This window comes from Delphinapterus leucas, chromosome 1, assembly GCF_059928025.1.
Source record: "Delphinapterus leucas isolate spDelLeu-1000000601 "Yukka" chromosome 1, BTC_Dleu_Yukka2, whole genome shotgun sequence".
Taxonomy (NCBI): domain Eukaryota; kingdom Metazoa; phylum Chordata; class Mammalia; order Artiodactyla; family Monodontidae; genus Delphinapterus; species Delphinapterus leucas.
The window spans coordinates 153,731,510-153,752,531 of record NC_143129.1 but is presented as its reverse complement, the minus strand read 5'-3'; the positions used below and the strand labels follow the sequence as shown (position 1 = coordinate 153,752,531).

The 21,022-nt window shown below is 53.3% G+C and overlaps 1 protein-coding gene across 1 annotated transcript; it reads right to left on the bottom strand.

The window, feature by feature from the left end:
- Positions 1-3,914: 3,914 nt before the first annotated feature.
- PTCH2 (patched 2) lies at positions 3,915-20,956 on the bottom strand. The gene is given in 21 exon segments (XM_089894268.1): positions 3,915-5,644; positions 6,018-6,117; positions 6,205-6,347; positions 7,402-7,539; positions 7,629-7,909; positions 8,037-8,217; positions 8,303-8,445; positions 8,537-8,849; positions 8,999-9,347; positions 9,452-9,570; positions 9,664-9,789; positions 10,066-10,467; positions 10,469-10,612; positions 10,698-10,845; positions 10,994-11,115; positions 11,716-11,911; positions 12,552-12,643; positions 12,834-12,903; positions 13,011-13,200; positions 19,502-19,694; positions 20,146-20,956. Coding segments are annotated over 21 exon segments (3,786 nt in total). The 5' UTR covers positions 20,218-20,956; the 3' UTR covers positions 3,915-5,380.
- Between the last annotated feature and the right edge of the window lie 66 nt (positions 20,957-21,022).

Below are 21,022 nucleotides of genomic sequence, written 5' to 3'. Positions count from 1 at the left end.
GCCACGGAGCAACTAAGCCTGCACGAGAAGCCCGTGTGCCGCAACGAAGAGCCCGTGCGCTGTAACAAAGACCCAGCGCAGCTAAAATTAAAAAACAACAAAAAAAGAAATCCATGATCTTTGGTAAGAAAAGCACAGTGCAGACCAAGTACAGCATGATTCATTTTGCTGAAAGAAAAGGTAATATTGAGAGGAAAAAGTTTTCCTTGCTCCTCTTCAGGTCCTTGGCTGGATCTGAAGATTAAACTGACAAAAACAATTAACAGGAGAAAAGCATACAATTAAAAAAATAAAAAAATAATTTATTTATTTTTATTTGGCTGCTTTGGGTCTTCGTTGCTGCGAGCGGGCTTTCTCTAGTTGTGGTGAGCGGGGGCTACTCTTCGTTGCGTTGCTCAGGCTTCTCATTGTGGTGGCTTCTCTTGTTGTGGAGCATGGGTTCTAGGCGTGTGAGCTTCAGTAGTTGTGGCACAAGGGCTCACTAGTTGTGGCTCGCGGGCTCTAGAGTGCAGCCTCAGTAGTTGTGGCGCACGGGCTTAGTTGCTCCGCGACATGTGGGATCTTCCCAGGCTAGGGCTCGAACCCGTGTCCCCTGCATTGGCAGGTGGATTCTTAACCACTGCACCACCAGGGAAGTCCCTACAAATTCATTTAATGTAAGTTTTTACGTGACATGGGAGCCTTCATAAGGAAATGAAGACCAAAAGAAACAGTTAAGCCTGAGTATTTTTATGCTAGGTTAAAGGGTAGTAATCTGGGGGGGAATTTAGCAAGACTTGCTCGTTAGAATTCTTCTCAGAGTCTCCTTGTCCTTGGAGATGGTGCTGCTTTCCTCTCGGTATACTAAGGGCAGCTCTCACTTGAGAGTTTTATGACCTGTTTCATGGGGTGTGTGTGTGTGTCGGGCATTGAGGGAGTGAGGAGGTCAAATGACTTTCCTGTTTTCTCAAACTCCTTCAACTTAAAATACTCAATATGTGGAGGTGCCATATTTTAGGATAGCATGTCCTGAACCCCATCGCTAAGTAGCACAGTGATGAAGAGAATGCCTCTTCTGGAGCCAAGCTGCCTGGGTTTGAATCTCAGCTCCATCATTTTCTGGCTTTGTGATTTGATTGAGGCTATTTAACTTTCTATGCCTCAGTTTCTTTGTTTATAAAATGGAGATAAAAATAGAATCTAGGTTCTCAGGAAGATTAATTTTGTAAAATGCTTAGGACTGTAGTGGGACAGTACATGTGTTTAGAAAATAAATCTCTTCATTCATTTGTTACACAAATATTCATTGAGTGTTCATGTGCTAGACATTGATTTAGGGTCATGGGATCTATCAGAGGACAAATCAGGTAAAGTCTCTGCCTCACAGAACCTACATTCTAGGAGGAGAAAGAGCAGACAAGTAAAGAAATGCATGTATGATATTCCGGGGCGGGTTTGCACTCTGAAGAAAAAACATGTTACACAGCGACGTGGTGGTGTGATCGGATTTACATTTTAAACAATTACTTGGCCTTTGTGTGGAGGATTGGGACAAAGACGGTCAAGGGAGTGAGGCGAGGGTTGGGAGGCTATTGCCGGAATCCAAGAACTCTTGGAGCAGCTTGCTAGCACTGGAGGAAGTAAAACGTATGCGGTTGTGTGAAGCATACACTTTGAATATGAGAGTCAGTGGGAGCAGCTGATGGCTGTGAATTCGGAGGACACCAGGTAGGAGATGATACTTACTTAAAGCCACAGATCTAGGTAACTTCCCCTACCGTGAGGTAGATCTAAGACCCAGGAACAAGAGAACCACATTTGCTAGCTAGCCCTGTCCTCTCAATAATGCTCTTGCTGTAGAGCACTTTTTCACTGAGATTCTGTATTATGTACCCAATTTTTTTTTTTTTTTAGTTCTTGGTTTCACCAAAAACTTAAGCTCCTTAAGAGAAGGAACCGTGTATATTTACACGGAAAACTGGCATCGAGCGAGCATTGAACGGGAACAATCTGACCAAGCTGCCTCCTCTGCTATTTTTGGGAAGGGAACCAATAAGCCTGATTGGAAATGAACACTGTTGCGCTTAATTTGTGTCGCTATATGTCGAGCCAAAAACGTTCAGTGCTTTTTCACGCCTTCCTTTATTTCGTCAACATCATCACCTACTGCGAAGCCTTGGAGAGAAACCAGCAGAAAAGTAAGAGGCACACTTCGCAAAACGAAGTGAATAATTGGAAAGGAACTCCAACATCCGACACGAACTTTTGTCTAAATTCCCCCGGGTAATTACAGACAAGTTGTTAAAACACAGGATCAAACATTAACTTCTCATTTTTTTAACTCCAATATGTACCCCCACTAAAATACGCAACCTCAAAAAATAAACTCTCAAAACTGTTTTACTGGAAATCTTCAGTAAAAGGCGAAAATTCTATACGAGCTGAAGAAAAACCACAATATGGTTACTAGCTTCCGCTTGGAACACTCCCAGAACAACGTAACACTCAGCTCACTTATGGTTGCTCCGCTCCTGCGCAGTTCGCGCTCCCTGCGTGGGATTTACACAGACCATAGATTTCTAATAGGCACTGTCCCCTGCAACAGTGGACAAACCCCGTGGGGGGAACTCAAGCAGCGTGAAACTGTCTTTTCGTGGTGCACCATGGGTATGCAAATCGCAGGCCGTTCCGGCAGCTGGGCGACACCAGCCGCTGGCCAGGCAGGGCGGCACCGTGCGGACCCCAGGGCTGCAGCGCTCTCTCGTCGCTGTGGGTCCGCCCGGGAGCCGGCGCTTCCTTACCCAGGCTGAGGTTAAGTCCTACCATTCGGTACCCTCAGGGACCACCCCTCCCCCCACCCGCCCCCAACCCTGTTCTAGGGACAGAAGCAGAAACGGTCAAGCACAGACACTCAGGGACTTTGGGACCATGTAGGAGGCAGGTCACCACCCCTTCTGGAGGAGATGGCATCCAAATTATCTGGAAGGATGGTTCGGGTTTATGGGAGGTGGAAACGTGTTCTCCACAAAGGGAATGGCCTCTGTGAAGTTACGGGTGGGGAACATAGAAAGTAATCAGTCTGTCTGGAGTAGAGTGTGGTGTGTCTGAATGAGGGTGTGAATCCAGCCAGTCGCTGTCCTGAGAGAGCTGGGATGATGGCAGAGGCTAGATGGAGTTAGGCCTGGAAAGGGCTTGGCTTTGATCTTGTGCGATCAGTGATGGGGAGCCATGAACGGGGCTGAATAGTGTGCACTGCCACGCAGGGTGGGCTGTCCTGCAAACACTGGGACTTGTCCCCAAGACTGGCTGTGGTCAGTGCCCCGGAACTGACCATTCCTGGGGTGGTCCGGCTCCAACTGGCTGGACTCCTTCAGCTGCTGCCACACCAGGACACTGGGCAATGTTTCAGGGTTATTCACTAAGCATGCAGTTGGAGCACAGACTTTCAGCATAGCTAATATCCCACAAACTACAGAAATAGAGAGCACCTATGAGAAGCCGGGTGATGTCTTACATAAATATTTCATTTAAAATCCTGAAAGGAAAAACTAGTATCCTACAAGATAGGCTCTGATCTTCCCATTTCACAGATGAAGAAGCTGAGGCTCAGAGAGGTTCTCTGACTTTTCCAGGTCACTCAGCTGGTAAGTGGCACCGATGGAGTGACATCTTTTGCACTATTCCAGCCTGGTGAGCTCTCCTGCTCTACCCAAAAGCCCCTCCAAAGTGACCCAAACACTACTGGCTCCAAATCCAGTGTCCATCCCTTGGGCATCCTGGATGCATCCCCTACTCTAGGTTCCAAGCCAACCGCCTGCTTCTCTTAAGTCTTCTCAAGCATCTTAGTGTTGATTCAGCTGCAGAAGTCTTCCCCCTCCCTGCCCACTTTTGGTCAGAACATGATTTTCTGGCCTTTGGCCTGGTGGGGTGGAGTGTGAGAAAGCAGTACTCTGGGGGTGGGATCGGTCCTGGTGAGTGGGTGGCTGGAACCCAGGGTGTGTATGTGTGTCAGTTGAGACCGAGCCCTGGGATAATTGGAGAAGGGCAATAAAAGACCTCCCCCACCTCGTGCGCGTCAGATGAGACTCTGCACTCTACACCCAGGGGTGTGGCCAGAATCGTCCAGGCCTCTGTATAGTGGGCCTGTTCAACATTCACAGAACAAACAGCTTAAATACAGAGCCTCACTGGTTGCTAATGCAACCTCAATTTCAGCAGTGCCCCTACTGATCCCCTAGCTGTCTGGCCAAAGATGCCTCTGGGGCGCCAAGCTGACTGCTGACTTGCAGAGGCCTCTGCCTTGGAGGTTGGTCTGGGCACAAAACTCCTAAAATACCTCCCTGCTATCCCCATCTCTGTTTCAATCGGCCACCTTCTTCTTTTTTTTTATTTTGGCTGCATGGCTTGTGGGATCTTAGTTCCTCAACCAGGGATCTAACCCGGGCCCGGGCCAGCAATGAGAGTGCCCAAGTCTTAAGCACTGGACCGCCAGGGAATTCCCTCAGACGCTTTCTTGATCTGCTTCCACTTCTCCTCTCACCTGTTGCCTGGCTGTGTCCCTCTGCCCATCCCCCCATGCCGCTCACAAAGGAAGGTGGGTGATGAGTCTGGAGAGGTGCACAAGGCTGGCTTATGATGGCTCTGAAAGCCACATGGCGGGGTTTGACATCAAAAGCATTTGTATCACTTTGTATATTAAGCACTTCAGCCAGACCCTGTTACCATGTACATGACCGACACATTAGCTGAACGTCATCTTCACGTGCCAGGTGAATAAACACACTAAGGACTAGGGTAGCCTCGCGACCTGCGGCCCCGACGCCTCCACTTGCAAACTCACAGCTCTATCTGAAAACAAAGCGCCAAAGTCATTTGAGATGAGTTCATATAGAATATATTTCACTTTTAAAAATAAAACTTTCGGCATAGCTAACATCTATACAAACTACAAAAATAAACGTCTCCATATAAATAATTTATGTGGTAAGAGGTGGGCAGGGATACAGAGCGCCTACCCAGAAGTCAGCAAGCAGTGGGGGACCAGGACTGGAGAAGGGTGCTAGAGGATCCCTCAGGCTTGGTCTGCTGGGGGCAGCAGGGCGGGGTGGGAGGGGGGACAGGGCTGCACTGCAGCCTGAAGTGCTTGCTGGCTTTCACCACACCCAGTCACGGGCACAGGCACGGAGCACCCGGGTGTGCAAGGCTGCTCACAGCCTAGAGGATGGTGGTTTAGTGTGGATCTCTGGGAGGTCTGTGATGGCTGGGTCGGGGAGGGGATGGAGGCAGACAGCAGCAGCAGCAGGGCTCTCCAGGAGTCCGCCCTGCATTCAATAACCCCCCATGGCTTCCCGGTGCCTTCATGTGGCCTGAACAGGGTCTCCACGCTTCAGCTGCTCTTTCATCAGGTGGCTGGACATGGTCCCCTAGAACTGAGGTTGCTGGAGCCACTGGCAGCTGGTGTGGCAGCAGGGGACCAAGTAGGCTCTTCAGAGGCCGGGTGGATGTAGGCACCAGGCAGTGGGGGTGGGCGAAGGGCCACGGTCATGGAGGTAGTCACTCTGGCAAAGCTCTGGGGAAGGGTGGGGGCTACCCCCCACCTGAGCCCTCCTCCTTGTGCAGCTGGTGGGCTCAGGACCTCCGGGCTCTCCTTGTACATCTGTACCACCTTGGGGGAGACACCAGCCCCAGTGAGCCCAGGGGCTACTGGGGACGCAGCCTCCTTCAGCACCTCCCTGGTTGGGAAGCTGGGGTCTTTGGCGGCTTCCAGCAGGATATGAGAGCTGACAAGGGACAGGATGTCGAGGTCTGGGGCAAACCCTGCACCTAAATGGCTAAGGTGGGTCCCATGAAGAAGTCAGGAGGGCTGAGGGGTAGGGACATGATGTCTGGGCAAAGGGGGAGGCTGCCACCTTCAGTTGGTGGTACTTATGGGGAGGGGTCCCTGTGAGTTGAGCCCTGTCTGTTGGCCGCTGAGGGCATTTTGCCCTGGCTCTGTCCCACCCCGTCCCCTGGGCTGGGAGCAGAAGGAGGGTGGTCACCTCTGGTGGGGGGCCCAGGATGGACAGCAGCACAGGCAGCAGCACGAGCCCATGGAGGAGGCCTAGGAGTGTGAGTACTGTCAGCACCACGAAGAAGTACCTGGGGGTGTGTGAGGCCGGTCAGTCTGGGCAGGTCCTGCAGCCAGTGCAGGCCAGCCCTGCCTCCTTGCCCCGAGCCCTCCCCTACCTTACAATGAAGTCAAAGTTGGAACCAGCAAGCATGAGCAGACCCAGCAATGTGGAGACGGCCCCATCGGTCACCGGGGCCAATGTGTGCTCTAGGGCCCGGGCAGCCCGGAGGTTCCGGCTACCCTGGGAGGTCAGGAAGCCCTAAGGGAATAAAGTGGTCCTGGAGCTGCTCCTTGGCCAACCATGGCCAGCTCATCTGTGTCCCCAGGGCTCACCCATGCCTTGGCCCACAGAAGGCCAGGTGAACCGAGTCCCTGGGAGCTGCCCAGGACGCAAGCACGAGTCCATATAGGTAACACTGTATAGATGAGTGAGACACAGGGATGTCTAGAATAGGCTGGCAAACTACAGTCTGTCCCACGTTTTTTTGTAAATAAAGTTTTGTTGAAACACAGCCACACCCATTCGTGCACATAGTATCTATGGATGCTTTTGGGCTACCCCGGCAGAGTTGCCACAGAGACGATATGGCCTGCTAAGCCTAAAATATTTACTATCTGGTCCTTTACAGAAAAAAGTTTGCCAACCCCTGGTCTAGAAGGATGGACACCAAAGTGATAACTTCTAGGGGTGGCATTTCAGAGGATTTCTAATTCTTTCTTGGTACTTTCCAGCATGCTGACATTTTTTTGTCTCCCAAGGAGTATATATTATTCTTATAAGCGGAAAAATAATAAGGCTTTTTATGGGGGAAGAAAGAAGGGAGCTGTTTGCGGGGTCTGGCCAGGTCTGTGCCGGAGCTGCCAGCTGGTCCACGCCCCCCACCCCACCCACACTCCTCCCCTGCCAGAGACCATGAGGCTGTGAGAGAGGCCTGCCTGCCTCTGTTCTAATATCTCTGTCTTGGTGGGATCTTGCCATCCAGCTACCACCCCATTTCTCTGATCCTCTTCACTGTAAATCCATCCAAAAGAATTGTTGGTTCCCATTTTCTCACCTTCCATTCTGTCCTCCCCCCTTTCTGGTCAGGGCTTTGTCCCTCCTCTCTACTGAAATGGCTGCTTATTCATTTGTTTGTTTACATGTTTATTGCTTATCTCTATGCTCTAGAATAAGCTCCTTGAAGGTAAAGCCCGTCTGTAGTGCTCTTATCTCCTCAGTTCTTAAATAGTACCTAGCACACAGTAGGTGCTTGATCAATATTTGTTGAATACCAAATCAGCTGGCCCACCCCTCCCCTAGTGCCTGTGCTCACCAGAGCCACATGGACCGTGAACTCGACACCAATGCCTACAGACGCCACAAGGATCACCACGGGGATGGCGCTCAGCTTGATGCCCAGGAAACCCATGATGCCAAAGAGCTCCACAGTCATCACTGTCAGGACCAGCACCTGGGGAGGGCAGGGCTCACCCAGGGCTCCTGGGCAGGGCAGGGTGGGGAGCTATGGGTCTCTCCAGCCCCACCCCTGCAAGGACTCACTATGAGGGAAGCTGCCCAGGGGTTGAGCAGCAGCAGGGCGCAGACGAGGAAAGTGCACACCAGCAGGATGCAGACTGCCAGCAGGAAACAGCGCCGCAGGCCCAGATACTGCTCCCAGAAGAGGAAGGGGGAGCCGCTGGGGTAGGCGCGCACCCCAGCCTGGCCTGCCTCGGCACACGCTGCCCGGGCCCCCTCAATGGTCTCCACGAAGTCTGCAGTCTTCTGGAGTCCGTGCAGTAGAAAGGGGAACTGGGCAAACTCCAGGGGCTGGGCCGCCGGGACTGTGGAGGGGAGGGGACAGAGGGAGAGGGAGGGGTGGCCAGTAAGCACCGGGAGCAGTGGGCAGGGCCTTAGGGTAGGGCCTGTGTTGGCCCAGGCCTAGGCTCTGCGGGCTCCCCTGGGACTCACTGCGAAGGTTCTCCCCGGTGGTGTCGTACTTGTCATGCAGCCACTCGGGAGGTGGGGGGTAGAAGTTGGCTTGTGAGGCTGCCAGACCCAGAGGGTCACTGCTCACCCACATGGTCAGCCCCATGTAGAAGAGCTCAGGTGGTATCAGCCCGTCCTTGTCCACCAGCTTCCTTGTGGTCAGCTGTAGAGGCAGAGAGAGCTGAAGGCTGGGCCCATGGGGCCTGGAGCCCCAGGGTGCTCCCTGACCCTTCCAGTCCTCTCCTAACCTGGCTGAAATCAAGAGGCTCCTGGGCATCCCCGGTCTGGATGAGCAGCTTGTAGGCTAGAGCCCCATCCTCAGAGCCATTGCGGTATGAGTGGTGGGTGATACGCCCAGAAGCCCAGTCCTGGTCAAACGCAGCCTGGATTCCTGGGGGAAAACAGGGTGGGGTCCGGTTGGCCTGGAGCTCTGGGAGCTCCTGCTGGCCGCAGCCCTCCCTGCCGGTCTCCTTGCCTCTCACCCTGTAGCCAGTTGCGGTAATAGTGCAGCCAGGTGCGGGGTGCCTGTGTGGCCGGTGGGGGCAGCACTGCCTTGAGGGAACTGAAGCGCCGGTGCAGATCAAAGAGGGCGCGTTGGGAGTGGGCGTAGTCAAAGCCACCCTGTGTCACCAGGGCCACCTCGTACAGAGAGAAGTACCTGAGCTGGGCGCTCAGGAAGGCATGCTCCTTGGTGCCCCGAGGCACCACATCTGTCAGGGCCAGCCCATCCTGCACCAAGGTCGATCCATAGAGGCTCAGGCCCAGAAGAGCCCCAAAAAGTACCAGCACCATGGCCTGTGGGAAACGGCAACTAAGCTGGAGGCCCAGGGATACCCTTGGGCCCTCAGATGCTGGGCTAAGCCCTCTTCCCTTCTTGGGGCCCAGAGATACCTAAGAAGCCTCTGCTGTGTCTCACCTTGACCTGCCTGGGCCTGGAGGCTTACCTTGGTGTGGGACTGGAGCAGCAAGGGTGCAAATCGAGAGCGGGCGAAATGGGCAAGATTCCAGCGGGCGCAGGGCAGGGACTTGCAGGCTGCCTTCTGCCTTGTCCCCTCCTCCTGGCCTAGAAGGTCCCGTGTTGACCCTCCTGGGCTGAAGAGCTCAGAGGCCAGTGGGTCAGAAGGTGGGGGCACCAGGTGGGCTTGAGGAGGCAGGAGGGTGACCACATGCTGGCTGCTGGCTTCACAGTGCGCAAATGCCTGAACAGTGGCAGTCAGGTGAGCAATGCCCACTGGTACTGTCCTATCCCCCAGCTCCTGGGGCAGAATCTGAATCACCCGAGCAGAGCAGGGGCTGGAAGAGGCAGAGAGAGGGTGATGGGTCTGTGCCTGGAAATGCTGCTGAAGGGACAGGACGGGATGGGGCCAAGGAAGGATGGTCTGGTGGGGTAGGGATACCTAGAGAAGCAGCAGAGCACATCAAGGCGCTGGCAGTGGCGCCGGTGCAGGTCCAGGCTGAGGACCGCTGGGAAGACAAGCATCACGGCTGCAAAGTTGCAGCCAACCACTACTGCCGCCTGCGGGATGGACAGGAGGGGCACAAAGCCTGGATGAAGCCTGCTCCGGCTCCATGCTCACCCTGAGCCTGGGCCCCGTTTGTGAGGCCTCACCTGCAAGGAGAAGGCCCGCAGTGCAGGGATGGGAACTAGGGCAGCCATGAAGAAGGCGACCATGTTGTTGATGGACGTGAGTGCAACGCTGGTGCCTGTGCGCTGCAGACACTCACCTGTGCGCTCCTGTCAGGACAAGGCAGCGTGAAGGACAGCAGAGGGGGGGAAAGGAGCCTCATAGCAGTTAATATTTATCGTACTGTTCTAAGTACTCGACTTGAATTACCTCACCGATCCTCACTACAACCCCTACGACACAAGCACTATTATTACCCCCGTTTACGGATGAGGAAATGAGGCACAGAGAGGTTAATTACCAGCCCAAGGCACTCAAACCAAGAGGCTCTGAGCCCCTACGCAGCACTGCCTCAGATGAGCCCAGGCTGGAGGACGAGGCCTCACCTGGAGAGGGGTGCCAGGTGGAGCCTCTGTGAAGGCATGTGCCAGCAGGAATATGTCATCCACACCAATGCCCAGTGCCAAGAAGGGCAGCACCTGGAGGGGCACGGGGCGGGCAGCTGGAGGAACCGGGCAGCCTGGGCCATCGGCCCCCAAGTCTGCCCCGCAGTCTTGATGTACCTGGGTAGTGGCGGCATTGAAGGCGATGCCGAGCAGGGCGCAGAGCCCGAGGCCCGAGGCCACCGCTAGGGCCACCAGCAGCACCCCGGCGAGGCCCACGGCACCCTGGGACTGAGCACAGTCCCACCGCAGCATTGTCACGCAGGCGTAGGCCAGCTGTGGGGAGAGAGGGCAGTCTTGGATAGGGCCTCCCAGGGTGGGGGCCGGTGGTGGGGGACAAGGTGCCAGGAGGACCCACCATGAGCAGGTAGCCTCCCACCACGCGGGCAGCGCTGACTTCAGAGAAGGCGTGCAGGATGTCATCCAGGGTGGTGGAGGAGAAGGCGTGGATCTGCTGGGACGCGTTCCCAGGCAGGGCCTCCTGCGCCAGCTGGAGAGACAGGGCTGTGTGAGGGGCAGGAGGTGGCAGCGGCCTCAGGGCGCCGCGCTCGCCACCTCCACGCCTCCACGCTGACCTGCACGAAGCGCCGCTGCCAGGCCTGCAGCACCGTGCTGGCCTGCTCCTCGCTCCAGCCGATGTCGTGTGTCTGGTAGTCGCCCCGGAAGTGCTCGTAGAGCTGGCGGGGACTCATGAGCAGGAAGGTGCTCTGCAGGGCCTCTGCCCTGGTTGGGGTACAGGAGAAGTAGGGGTCAGAGCTGGTCTGAACACCCAGGAGGGGGTGTGCAAGGGGCTTTTGCCAGAGTTGCCTGGTGTCAGGGTGTGGCTCCCCAGACCTGGGGTGCCCTTACCAACTCCCAGGGGAGGCCCTACCTCAGCAGCTGTCCTTGGGGGTCTCTGGCCATGCCTCCCAGCAGCAGTTCCTCCTGCCAGTGCATGAACTTGTGGGAGAAGCCATGGCAGCCCCCGCTCAACTCCTGAGCCACATTGGGAGCCTGGAGGGGGACAGCAGAGGGGCTCATTACTCAAGGCCCTGGTTTTGGATAACTGGGTGTCTCTGGGCTGGAACCTCCAGGAACCATGCTTGCCACGGAGCTCTGTGGACCTGGAGTGCAGACAACTATTCTGCTGAGCCTCTTGCTTACTCTGTAAGGGAGCAGCTAGTGTCCTGCAGAGAGGAGGCCACAAGAGGGAGCAGAGGCCTAGAGACAGGCTGCGGGGAGGAGCTGGCATAACTTTGGTGGTTTTGGAAAAAGGTCCACGTACACAGGGCCACACAGACACTCAGGAAATTAGGTATGATACTTGTGCTTAGCTAATTTGTCCTGTTTCCCTGTAAACGTGTATTTTGATGAAGTCCAGCCTTTCTGGGCTTAGAAAAGGACAAAGGGATTCATAGGCCACTTGAGGGTTCTTTAGCAGAGCTGAATAGGAATGGAACCCTCTAGGTGTCTAGCACAGTGGGGGCAGGGTAACAACGTCCAGGAAATGGGGGGCAGAGCACAGAGCAGTCTGCTCTCTCCTAGAACAGGGGAACATATGAGGGGAAAGGGAAGGAAAATAACCTGTCCCTGGCAGACCTGGCTGGAACCCACCTGCCTGCTGTGATGGTTAGGGGCACTAGATGGGCAGTGGAGGTCGTCAGGGTGCAGACAGGGCCGCCCCACGTAGGCCTGGCCCACCTGTGCCTTGTCTAGCAGCTCCCGGAAGCCCTCAAGGGAGGCAAAGGGGCCCAGCTCCTCCAGCAGCTGCTCTGGATCCAGGTTGGTCCACTGGATGTCGGGGCGGCCCCTGCAGGGGAGAGCTCACAGTTGGTGAGGATCAAGGATCAATGCCCACCCTCCAAACCACTGCGATGGGACCCATGTAGTAGCCCACCCTCCTCCTAGCTGCTCATCTGTCTCTCTGTGTGGAGGGTGGGCAAGGCTCAGCCCAGCAGGCTGCTGCAGTGAGCTGTGGACAGATACCGGGGCTGAGATGGACCTCAAGACAGATGGTACTTAACACAATGAAAAGGCCCAGAAAAGCCCCATTGCATTCCTTCCCAAACCGCCTATCCTTGGTTCTAATACATAACCATACAGGCACCTGCTTATAACAGGTTTTCTTTCTGGCCTGGGTCACAGCTGAGCTGACACCTAGTTAAGTCTCCCTGGCAAAGTCTTTCTGGGGATCTTTTCCGTCCTTTGTTCAGATCTTACAGATCTTCGTGTTTTGTCTAAATAAGACAGGTCTGCCTCTCCTTCGGAGGTGAGGCGAAGGGGGATGTGGAGAGAGCTCTGAGGCTGCCGGTGCTCTGACCCTGGCCTGGGAGGTAATTAGGCCCTGGGTGAGCTTTTGTTCATCATCTTTACTCCCACCCTCCTTTCTGCTGGGGAGATCCTGGCGGGGGATGAAGCAGGGCCCTGGGAGCAGCTGTGGCAGCACTCACGGTAAGTAGGCAGAGCCCCCTTGCAGTTTGGCTCCTTCCCAGAAGCAGTCGATGGGGGTGAGGATCACGCAGGGAAACAGCTTCTCAATCATCTGCCGGGGACATCCCAGGCCACATCAGTCCTGTCCCTGGGCTCTTTTCTCCATGACCTTTGTAGGATGCCCTCTGCAATGCCCCCACCTCCCGACGCCACCTCCCCCTTCCCCGTCTCTCCAAGCCTTCCCTTACTGCAGAAAAGGCTGCACCTCTACCTAGTCTCAGAGAACAGCTCAGGATACTCACCCGCTCGATCATTCCATTTTCAATTAGGGGAACTCCTGACTTGTAGCAGATTTTGTTCAAATCCCAGGACCTGCAATAGCCAGGGGCACAGGACATCAGCAGAAGAGGCGGATTCCCGCTCCAGCCCTGCTGCAGCACCTCTCACCCCCAGCTGCTCAGAGGCTCAGTCAGACTCACTTTCCATAGAGTGATACTTGCACTTTACTGGCGGTGAGGGCTGCCTGAAGGTGGAGGCCAAGTGCCTCAGGTGTGAGGACGTTCTCCCCCTCCTGGCGCGGGGTCTGTATCAACATCTGGGAGGTGTATGCAGCCTCCTCCCCCAGCTTCTCCTTGGTGTATTGCAGCTCTTGGCTCACCCGGCTGCCCGCTGCCAGAGCAGAGAGAGAAAGCTGGGGGGAAAGAGCCTCAGTGGATCAGAGCTCTGGGGGACGTGGGACCCTAACCCACAGAGGCCTCCCAGGACAAGTGGGGGAAGCTTCTCCCTGATGGCCATGCTGACTCCCAGGCTCCTGGCCCTCTGCTTGGAATCTGGAGTGGAGAGGTCCAGCTGTGTGGCTCTGTGGAACTCTTATGGGACCTAAGGTTTAAGCATGAACCCGGCTGGCTGGGTTTGGAGCAAATAACTTTAAAACGAGATATCAACAGGAGCTGGGCCAGGGTGGGGTTCTGGGGGTGTCCTGGTAAGGGAGCCCTCACTCAGTCCCTCTCTACTCTGGTGGGGAGGAGAAGGAGGGACAGAGGGGCCAATAGGGAGGCCGCCCTTGGAGGGTCTCCTAAAAGAACAGGTCTAGCACTGGGGGTGGTTCCTAGTTCAGGTTGTCCCAGGCAGTGGTTTATATCCAGACACTTTTTTGCAAACTGCTCTGCAAAGGGGTGGGGTGTGCCTGGCAATAATGGCTCTGTGGTGGCACAGGTGCGGGGGAGGGTCAGACGGTCTTTCAGTGTGATGCTGCCAAGATACTGCTTCCACTCATGGAAGCACTCCTGGATCCCGGCAGAGGTGACATCAAAGCGGGCCTGGGGAAAAAGATCCCTTTCACCAGCCTCTCTGTTCAGACAACGGCGAGTCCCGGCGCCAGGCCTGCCTGCATCTCCTTGATCAAGTCCTGCATTGCACTGGCCACGGAGGCCAGCTCTGTACCTGGGATCTGGGGAGGTGGGGATGCTGTGAGGGATGCTATGACCTGACTGTGGTTTGGGGGAGGCGAGGGCCAGGGCCAAACCACCCCGGAGGCTTTGTGGACTTGGCCTGGTCTTAGACCCATAATCCTGCTTCAGCCCATCTGGGGCCTCTTCCTGTAGGTCACTGCCACCCTTGGGGCCCAACGGACTGCTTCTCTGAGACTCCAGCCCCACCTGGGATTATCATGCTCCCCAATCTCTTTTCCAAACCCACACAATCCCCTCACTCATGCGAGCCCCAAACCCTTGGTAACTCCCCATCACAGATTCACCCATATGCTCACACCTCCCACCCCCACAACAGTCTCACACAGCCATCATCCTGCCTTCTCCGCTGGCAATTCCACCTACTCTTTTTCTTCCTTTCCTGACTCCCCACTCCTCTGCAGCAGGTCCGTACTGCAGTGTTTATTTCACCAGGCTTGGGCCAGAGCTGCCACAAGGAGGGACAGGAGGGGAGGGCAGAGGTAAGCTCCTCACAGTAAGTGAGTTTGCTGAGGGGAAGGAGGCATGGGAGAAAGAAGGAACCCGGACAGAGCTAATAAGAAAGCAAGAGAAAGAGACAAGCACAATTTAAAATACAGCATCAAGGGAATTGATGGTTGGGACTCTGCACTCTCACTGCTGAGGGCACAGGTTCGATCCCTGCTCAGGGATCTAAGATCCCTGCAAACCATGTGGCGTGGCCAAAAAATTAAAAAAAAACAAAACAGCATCAAAGAGAATAAGGAATCCTCAGAGAAAATGAGGAAGAGAAAAAGATAAGTCTTCGCTGACGATGATGATGACAGATATGAGGACAGATGCACTAGGATGTATTGTGAGGCAAGAAGAGATGGGGCGGGGGGGGGCACAAAGGCTCTAGACAGACCTGGCTTTGGGTCTTGGCTCTGATGCTTGGTCTGTGCTTGAGTAGATTACTTAGTCTCTCTGACCCTTAATGTTCTCATCTGTGAAATGGAGAAATGCCTACCTTGGTAGAATTAGAATCAATGTGAGCAAAGTACTTAGGAAGTTGTCCAGAACACAGTAGGTACATATATGGAGTTATTATTCAATGGCTGCTGGGAGAGAAATGATATGATGGAAAAATGAGAAAGAACTGGAGAGAAAAAGAGACTGTGAGTGGGGAAGAAGCAGGGGGAACAGGGGAAGGAGACGTCAAAATCATCACATTTGTTGAAAACTTTACAAAAGGGGCACATATATACAATGGAATATCACTCAGCCATAAAAAGAAATGAAATTGAGTTATTTGTAGTGAGGTGGATGGACCTAGAGTCTGTCATACAGAGTGAAGTAAGTCAGAAAGAGAAAAACAAATACCGTATGCTAACACATATATATGGGATCTAAAAAAAAAAAATCGCTCTGAAGAACTTAGGGGAAGGATATAAAGATGCAGGAATAAAGACGCAGACGTAGAGAATGGACTTGAGGACATGGGGAGGGAGAAGGGTAAGCTGAGATGAAGTGAGAGAGTGGCATGGACATATATACACTACCAAATGTAAAACAGCTAGCTAGTGGGAAGCAGCCGAATAGCACAGGGAGATCAGCTCGGTGCTTTGTGACCACCTAGAGGGGTGGGATAGGGAGGGTGGGATAGGGAGGGTGGGAGGGAGGCGCAAGAGGGAAGAGATACGGGGACATATGTATATATATAGCTGATTCACTGTGTTATAAAGCAGAAACTAACACACCATTGTAAAGCAATTATACTCCAATAAAGATGTTAAAATAAATAAATAAAAGCCACTGAACTGTGGCGGAAAAAAAAAAAACTTTACAAAAGGGAGAATATAACCAGTTAGCCAGCATGGAAAAAGAGTCCACTTTATAGGTAATCCAATAAATGCAAATTAAAATAGCAATGAATTATCATCGTTCAAATTAGCAAAAATTTAAGAATTGGTAGTACTCATTGCTGGCTTACAGGAATGCATTCTAACTTACCTACTGCAGGAGTTTAATTTGGTACAATATTTGGGGGAAAGCAATACTGCAGTATGTTTTAGGATCCTCAGAAATGTTCATAATCTTTGGTCCAGAAATTTCACATGTGAGGACCTGTAAGCTATTGTAGGGACTCAAGCTGTCTCTGTGTGGAATGGGAGCCATGTTATGTTTTAAGAAGAGAAGTGAGATGACCTGGCTTTTTCATCACCTGATATATTCTGGAGCTGAGCTGTGAATGATGCATAGGAGTTGGCCAGGGAAAGAAGTCAGGGAAAGGGGTTCTGGACCAAGTGTGTGCAGGTAACTGTAAGAGGCTCCGTGTTGCTGGGCTGCTAAGAGTGAGGCAGAGACAAAGCTGGATAAGCAGCCTAGAGTATGCTAAGGAGCTTGAACTTGGATTTGGAGACTCCCCGAAACCCAGTAGAGAGTGGTGGAAGGGCTCTAAGCAGGGACTGACTTGGCCAGATTTAGAAGCACCACAGGAGGGCAGTGCGGAGGCAGATTTGAAGGTGAGGGGGAAAGATGAGTCACTTAATAGACCTCGATTTCCTGGGCCATCCTCTGAAAGGCCTAATGATTCAGGGCAGCTGGGCCCTTCCCCAGCCTTAGGAGGTGAAACTTGATTAGTCTAATAAGTCAATCACAGTAATTCCACCGTCTTTGCCAAGTGAAGGATTTAGGCATAGGATGCTACACAGTTCTTGCCAAAGTATATAACCAAATGGGAAGTCAGTGGGGGTGGATGGTGGGGAGGGGTAGGTGGTGTATTTTTCCTCACTTTCAAAAAGGGATGCAAGACAGGGATGACTTCCTTTTTCTACCGCTGCAGCAGCCACCTTGGGAGAAGGAGGTGATAAGCCCAACATGCAGAAGGCAGAGGAGAAAGATAGAAAGAAACTGGGTCCTTGCTGATGTCCTTAGATTGCTGAATTACCCATCCTGGAACTTCTCTACTGTCTACTGCTAGACCCCTTGTTGGGGGGGATAATAAATCATCCTTCTTCTTCCTTCCTCCCTCTTTCCCTTTCTCTCTCTTTCATGTGGCTAAAAGCATGCTAAATGATACAATCAGGAGTATACTGCCAGGCCTCAACTAGAGCAACAGCCGCAAGGGTGGAAAGGAGGGATCTGAGAGAGGCTGAGAAGGAAGAATTTTAATTGTTTAGTGACCAATCAGGTGAGCAAGAAGAACTGAGGCTGACTCTCAAGGTTTCAGCCTTGGGTGTCTGAGTGAATAGTGGTTCCACCAATTGATATGTGGCTGTCCCCTGCCTTCCAGACAGAAGGGCCATATGTTCCTTATCTTCAGGGACAGCTCCAGTTTCAAACCATCTCTATCACTGTTCCTGTAAGTACTAGTTGGACTACATGTTATGATTTTCCTTTTTTCTTTCCTTTCCTTCCTTCCTTTCTTCTTCTTATTTTTTTTGTCTGCACCACCTGGCTTGCGGGATCTTAGTTTGCCGACCAGGGATCAAACCCGGGCCCTCGGCAGTGAGAACACAGAGTCCTAACCACTGGACCACCAGGGGATTCCCTGTGATTTTTATTTTAGAGAATTTATCTGAGTCCTTCAGCTTTAATATTGATCAGGAAGGAGAAGTCACATTCCAAATCTCACCACGGCAAAGCTGGAGAGTCCAGAACTCTGATAGCTAATGTCTAGCTTCTTTCTTTGCTTTCTGCATTAACAAAACAGGAAAGGAATGGAAAATACCCTTCAGTCCTCACTGCCTAGGGCATTGTTGGAAGAAGCCTCAATGACAGATGTACAGAGAAAAGATCAGGTCAAGATCACTGCTTTCACCTCACCCATAGCCCCAGCTAATACAGGGCAGAGCGATATTCTTTTTTTGTTTTTAAGTAATGTCTTTTTTTTTAATAAATTTATTTATTTTTATTTTTGGCTGCATTGGGTCTTTGTTGCTGTGTGCAGGCTTTCTCTAGTTGCGCTGAGCGGGGGCTACTCTTCGTTGTGGTGCGTGGGCTTCTCATAGCAGTGGCTTCTCTTGTTGCAGAGCACGGGCTCTAGGAGTGTGGGCTTCAGTAGTTGGGGCACGCGGGCTCAGCAGTTGTGGCTCGCGGGCCCTAGAGCACAGGCTCGGTAGTTGTGGCGCACGGGCCTAGTTGCTCCGCGGCATGTGGGATCCTGCCAGACCAGGGCTCGAACCCGTGTCTCCTGCGTTGGCAGGCGGATTCTTAACCACTGCGCCACCAGGGAAGTCCCAGAGTGATATTCTGACATAAAGAGAAAAGACCTAGGAATTGATTACCACCCTCTTATATCACCCTAGCACAAGCAGCAGCAAAAATCCAGTGGGATCTAGCCTATCCTGTGCTGGAGTGTAGGAGAAAGGATGAGGAAACATGGAGGTTCAAGCAGTGTTTAGATTGGGAAGATCTGGGGAATGGAGAAGGAAGAGGTGGGAGACAGCCTCTACTGTGGCAGGAAATCCAAGAGTCATTTGGGACCACCCAGGCAGCAGTAGTGTGGGTGGGGCTATGTGCATGTGCGTGTGTGTGCAAGTTTGTCTTGGGGCTGGGGGCAGGCAGGCACAGAGAAACATCTGCTCTGGACCCCAGGGCTGGCCTAGAGTGTGTATATATGTGAGGGTCTGCAGAGGGCTGGGGGGTTGGGTGGGGATGGGGTGTGGGAGCCCAATAGGCAGGCAGGCTCCAAGAAACATCTGCTCTGTATCCTAGGGCTTGCTAGCATTTAAAATAACTCAAGGGTGTGAGAGTCTAACCTGGGCCCTGCCTTTGGGTGTGGGCCAGGGCTGGGGGAGGTTTGGGTGAGCCCACAAATGTAAATTTCCCAGGAAAGAACAGAGGAGAGTTGGACTCTGTTAAAGGGTTGCCATACCAGGCTCCAGCAAAAGAGAGTTATGTCAAAACTATTAATAAGAAATGATTTTACTCTAATGCTGCCATTAGGAAGTGAAGATTTGGTTCCATTTGACTCTGCTGTTGCCTCAAAGTACAGATTCTGTGCCACTTTTCCACTAAATGGTTGCAGGGGACCTCGGTGTATGGGACCTCTCCCTGGAGGCCTGCCAGATGATTTACTGTTTCCCCAGCCTTCTAGTTCTAACTTTTCTGATTCTCCTAGTTAGATGCGATCTCTCCCTGCCTTCTTTTATACAACATAATCATTTTCTGCTTTGTATTATATTGTATATTATATCCCAGCATATATTTTACTTTCCTTGCTACTGAAAGATGGGTCTTGTTTTAGTTGCCTTTACAAGCACTGCAGTGCAGTCAAATACATATTAAAGATTGCCAGTAAATGCTAAATAAACACACACGCACTCACAGATAACTGTTCCATATACCCATTCACAGGGTTCCACCATCTGCAGATGTCCATTTATGGATGTGAGAGGGAGCAGGCCTCCCAGACGCCCAGGCTCTGGAAGGCAGATGCCCCCTCCAGACCCAGCACAAAGCCCACTAGAACTCAGTAGCCAGCTCCTCACCCTATTCTCACCATACCCAAGCAGCTATGGCCAGTGTCCACAACTCACCTTCCACCCAGAGCTGTTCTAGGTCTGTTTCAATGATGGCCACGCGGAGACCCAACGCTAGGGCCCCAAAGGCCAAAAGTCCCAGGAAGAGCACTTTGCCACAGTGTCTCTGGATCCCACAGCCCAGAGAGAAGAGCAGGCCCTGGAAGTAAGCACGAAGCCAGAGTGGAGCCTGAAGGCTCCCAGCTAGGATCTGGGATGGAAAGAGAAGGGTCAGCCAGGCATTACTGCAACAACACATGAAGCCTTTCCCTTTTCTCCTTATTACACCCTCTACCAAGCTCTAGCTTCTTGGTTTCTGGATACAAGACAGAGGACCTAAACAGACACGGGCCCAAACTTGGAAAAAATTTGACTCCACTCCCTGCTTCCCACCCAATATACACCTGAGGAAGGCACAGATTCCTTTCTGAGATAGGATACATATACACACACCTGTTCTCAGGTGGACAGAGGTGGACATAGACACACCTACTCTCACCGGGCAGAGCAGGAGGAGACACGGACAGACAGACACACACACAACACAGCCTTCCTGGGCGAGGGCCAATAACACATGGCATTTAAGAGACATCACACCTTGCCGAGTGACAGACCTGGGGTCTCTAGACCCGGCCCCTTCTTCCGGCTTCCCCTCCACTCACCTGGGGTGCTGCAGATCGAGCTGGGGGTGTGTAGCCCGGGGGCAGCTCCCCAAGGGGTGGTGGCCGAGCCATGCTGGCGGGGATGGGGGGCCTGGGCGCCCCCAACCCGCGTTATCTGGGCGCCCCCATAGGCTGGCCTGGTCCCGCGTACCGCGAGGTCCCGCGTCGGAATTCAGTGGGGCCGCTCAGCCGCGAGTACGGGTGTACAGTGGCGTTCGTGAGCTGTAGGAGTGCAGGGCGGTGCGGGCCCGGGGCGCGGAACCGGAGTGGCTCCCGCGTGCAGGAATAGCTACGCGACGCCCGGCGCGGCTCGAGGTGGCGACCGCTGTGCCGAGGAGGCGTCTGTAGTCCAAGAAAAAGGGAAAGGCCGGGGCTACGCCCTCCCTTTGGCTTAGTCGCCGGCAAATTACCCGGAGCTGCGCGGCCGGATCCGTTGCTAGGCAACGGCGCCGCGGGGGGCGGGGCAGGAGACCACCCAGGCAGGGCCACCCCTCTCCTCGCTTCCCCGCCCGCCTGCCTGCCCTCGGGGAGGAGGAGGGAGGGAGAACCCGGAGAGGCGATGCGTTGGCCAAATGTTAAGTCAGGAGAGACCAATTCTGAGAAAAGGTATCTGCTGGCCGACCCAACCAAGACCCAAAGACTGCTTTTCACAACTCTCTGCCTCCATTCTCTCCCACGTCAGTCCACTCTCTCCACTGAGGCCAGTCATCTCTCTAAAACGCGAATCTGATGACAGCTGCAAAACACAAAGCCCACTTGGAGCACAGGGCCCTGCAGGATCTAATCAAAGTCTTCCCTCCCATAGTTCCTTCACACCCACCCCATGTTCCTTACAGCCCTGCAGAGCCACATGTAATTTCCTAAAGCCACCATGTTA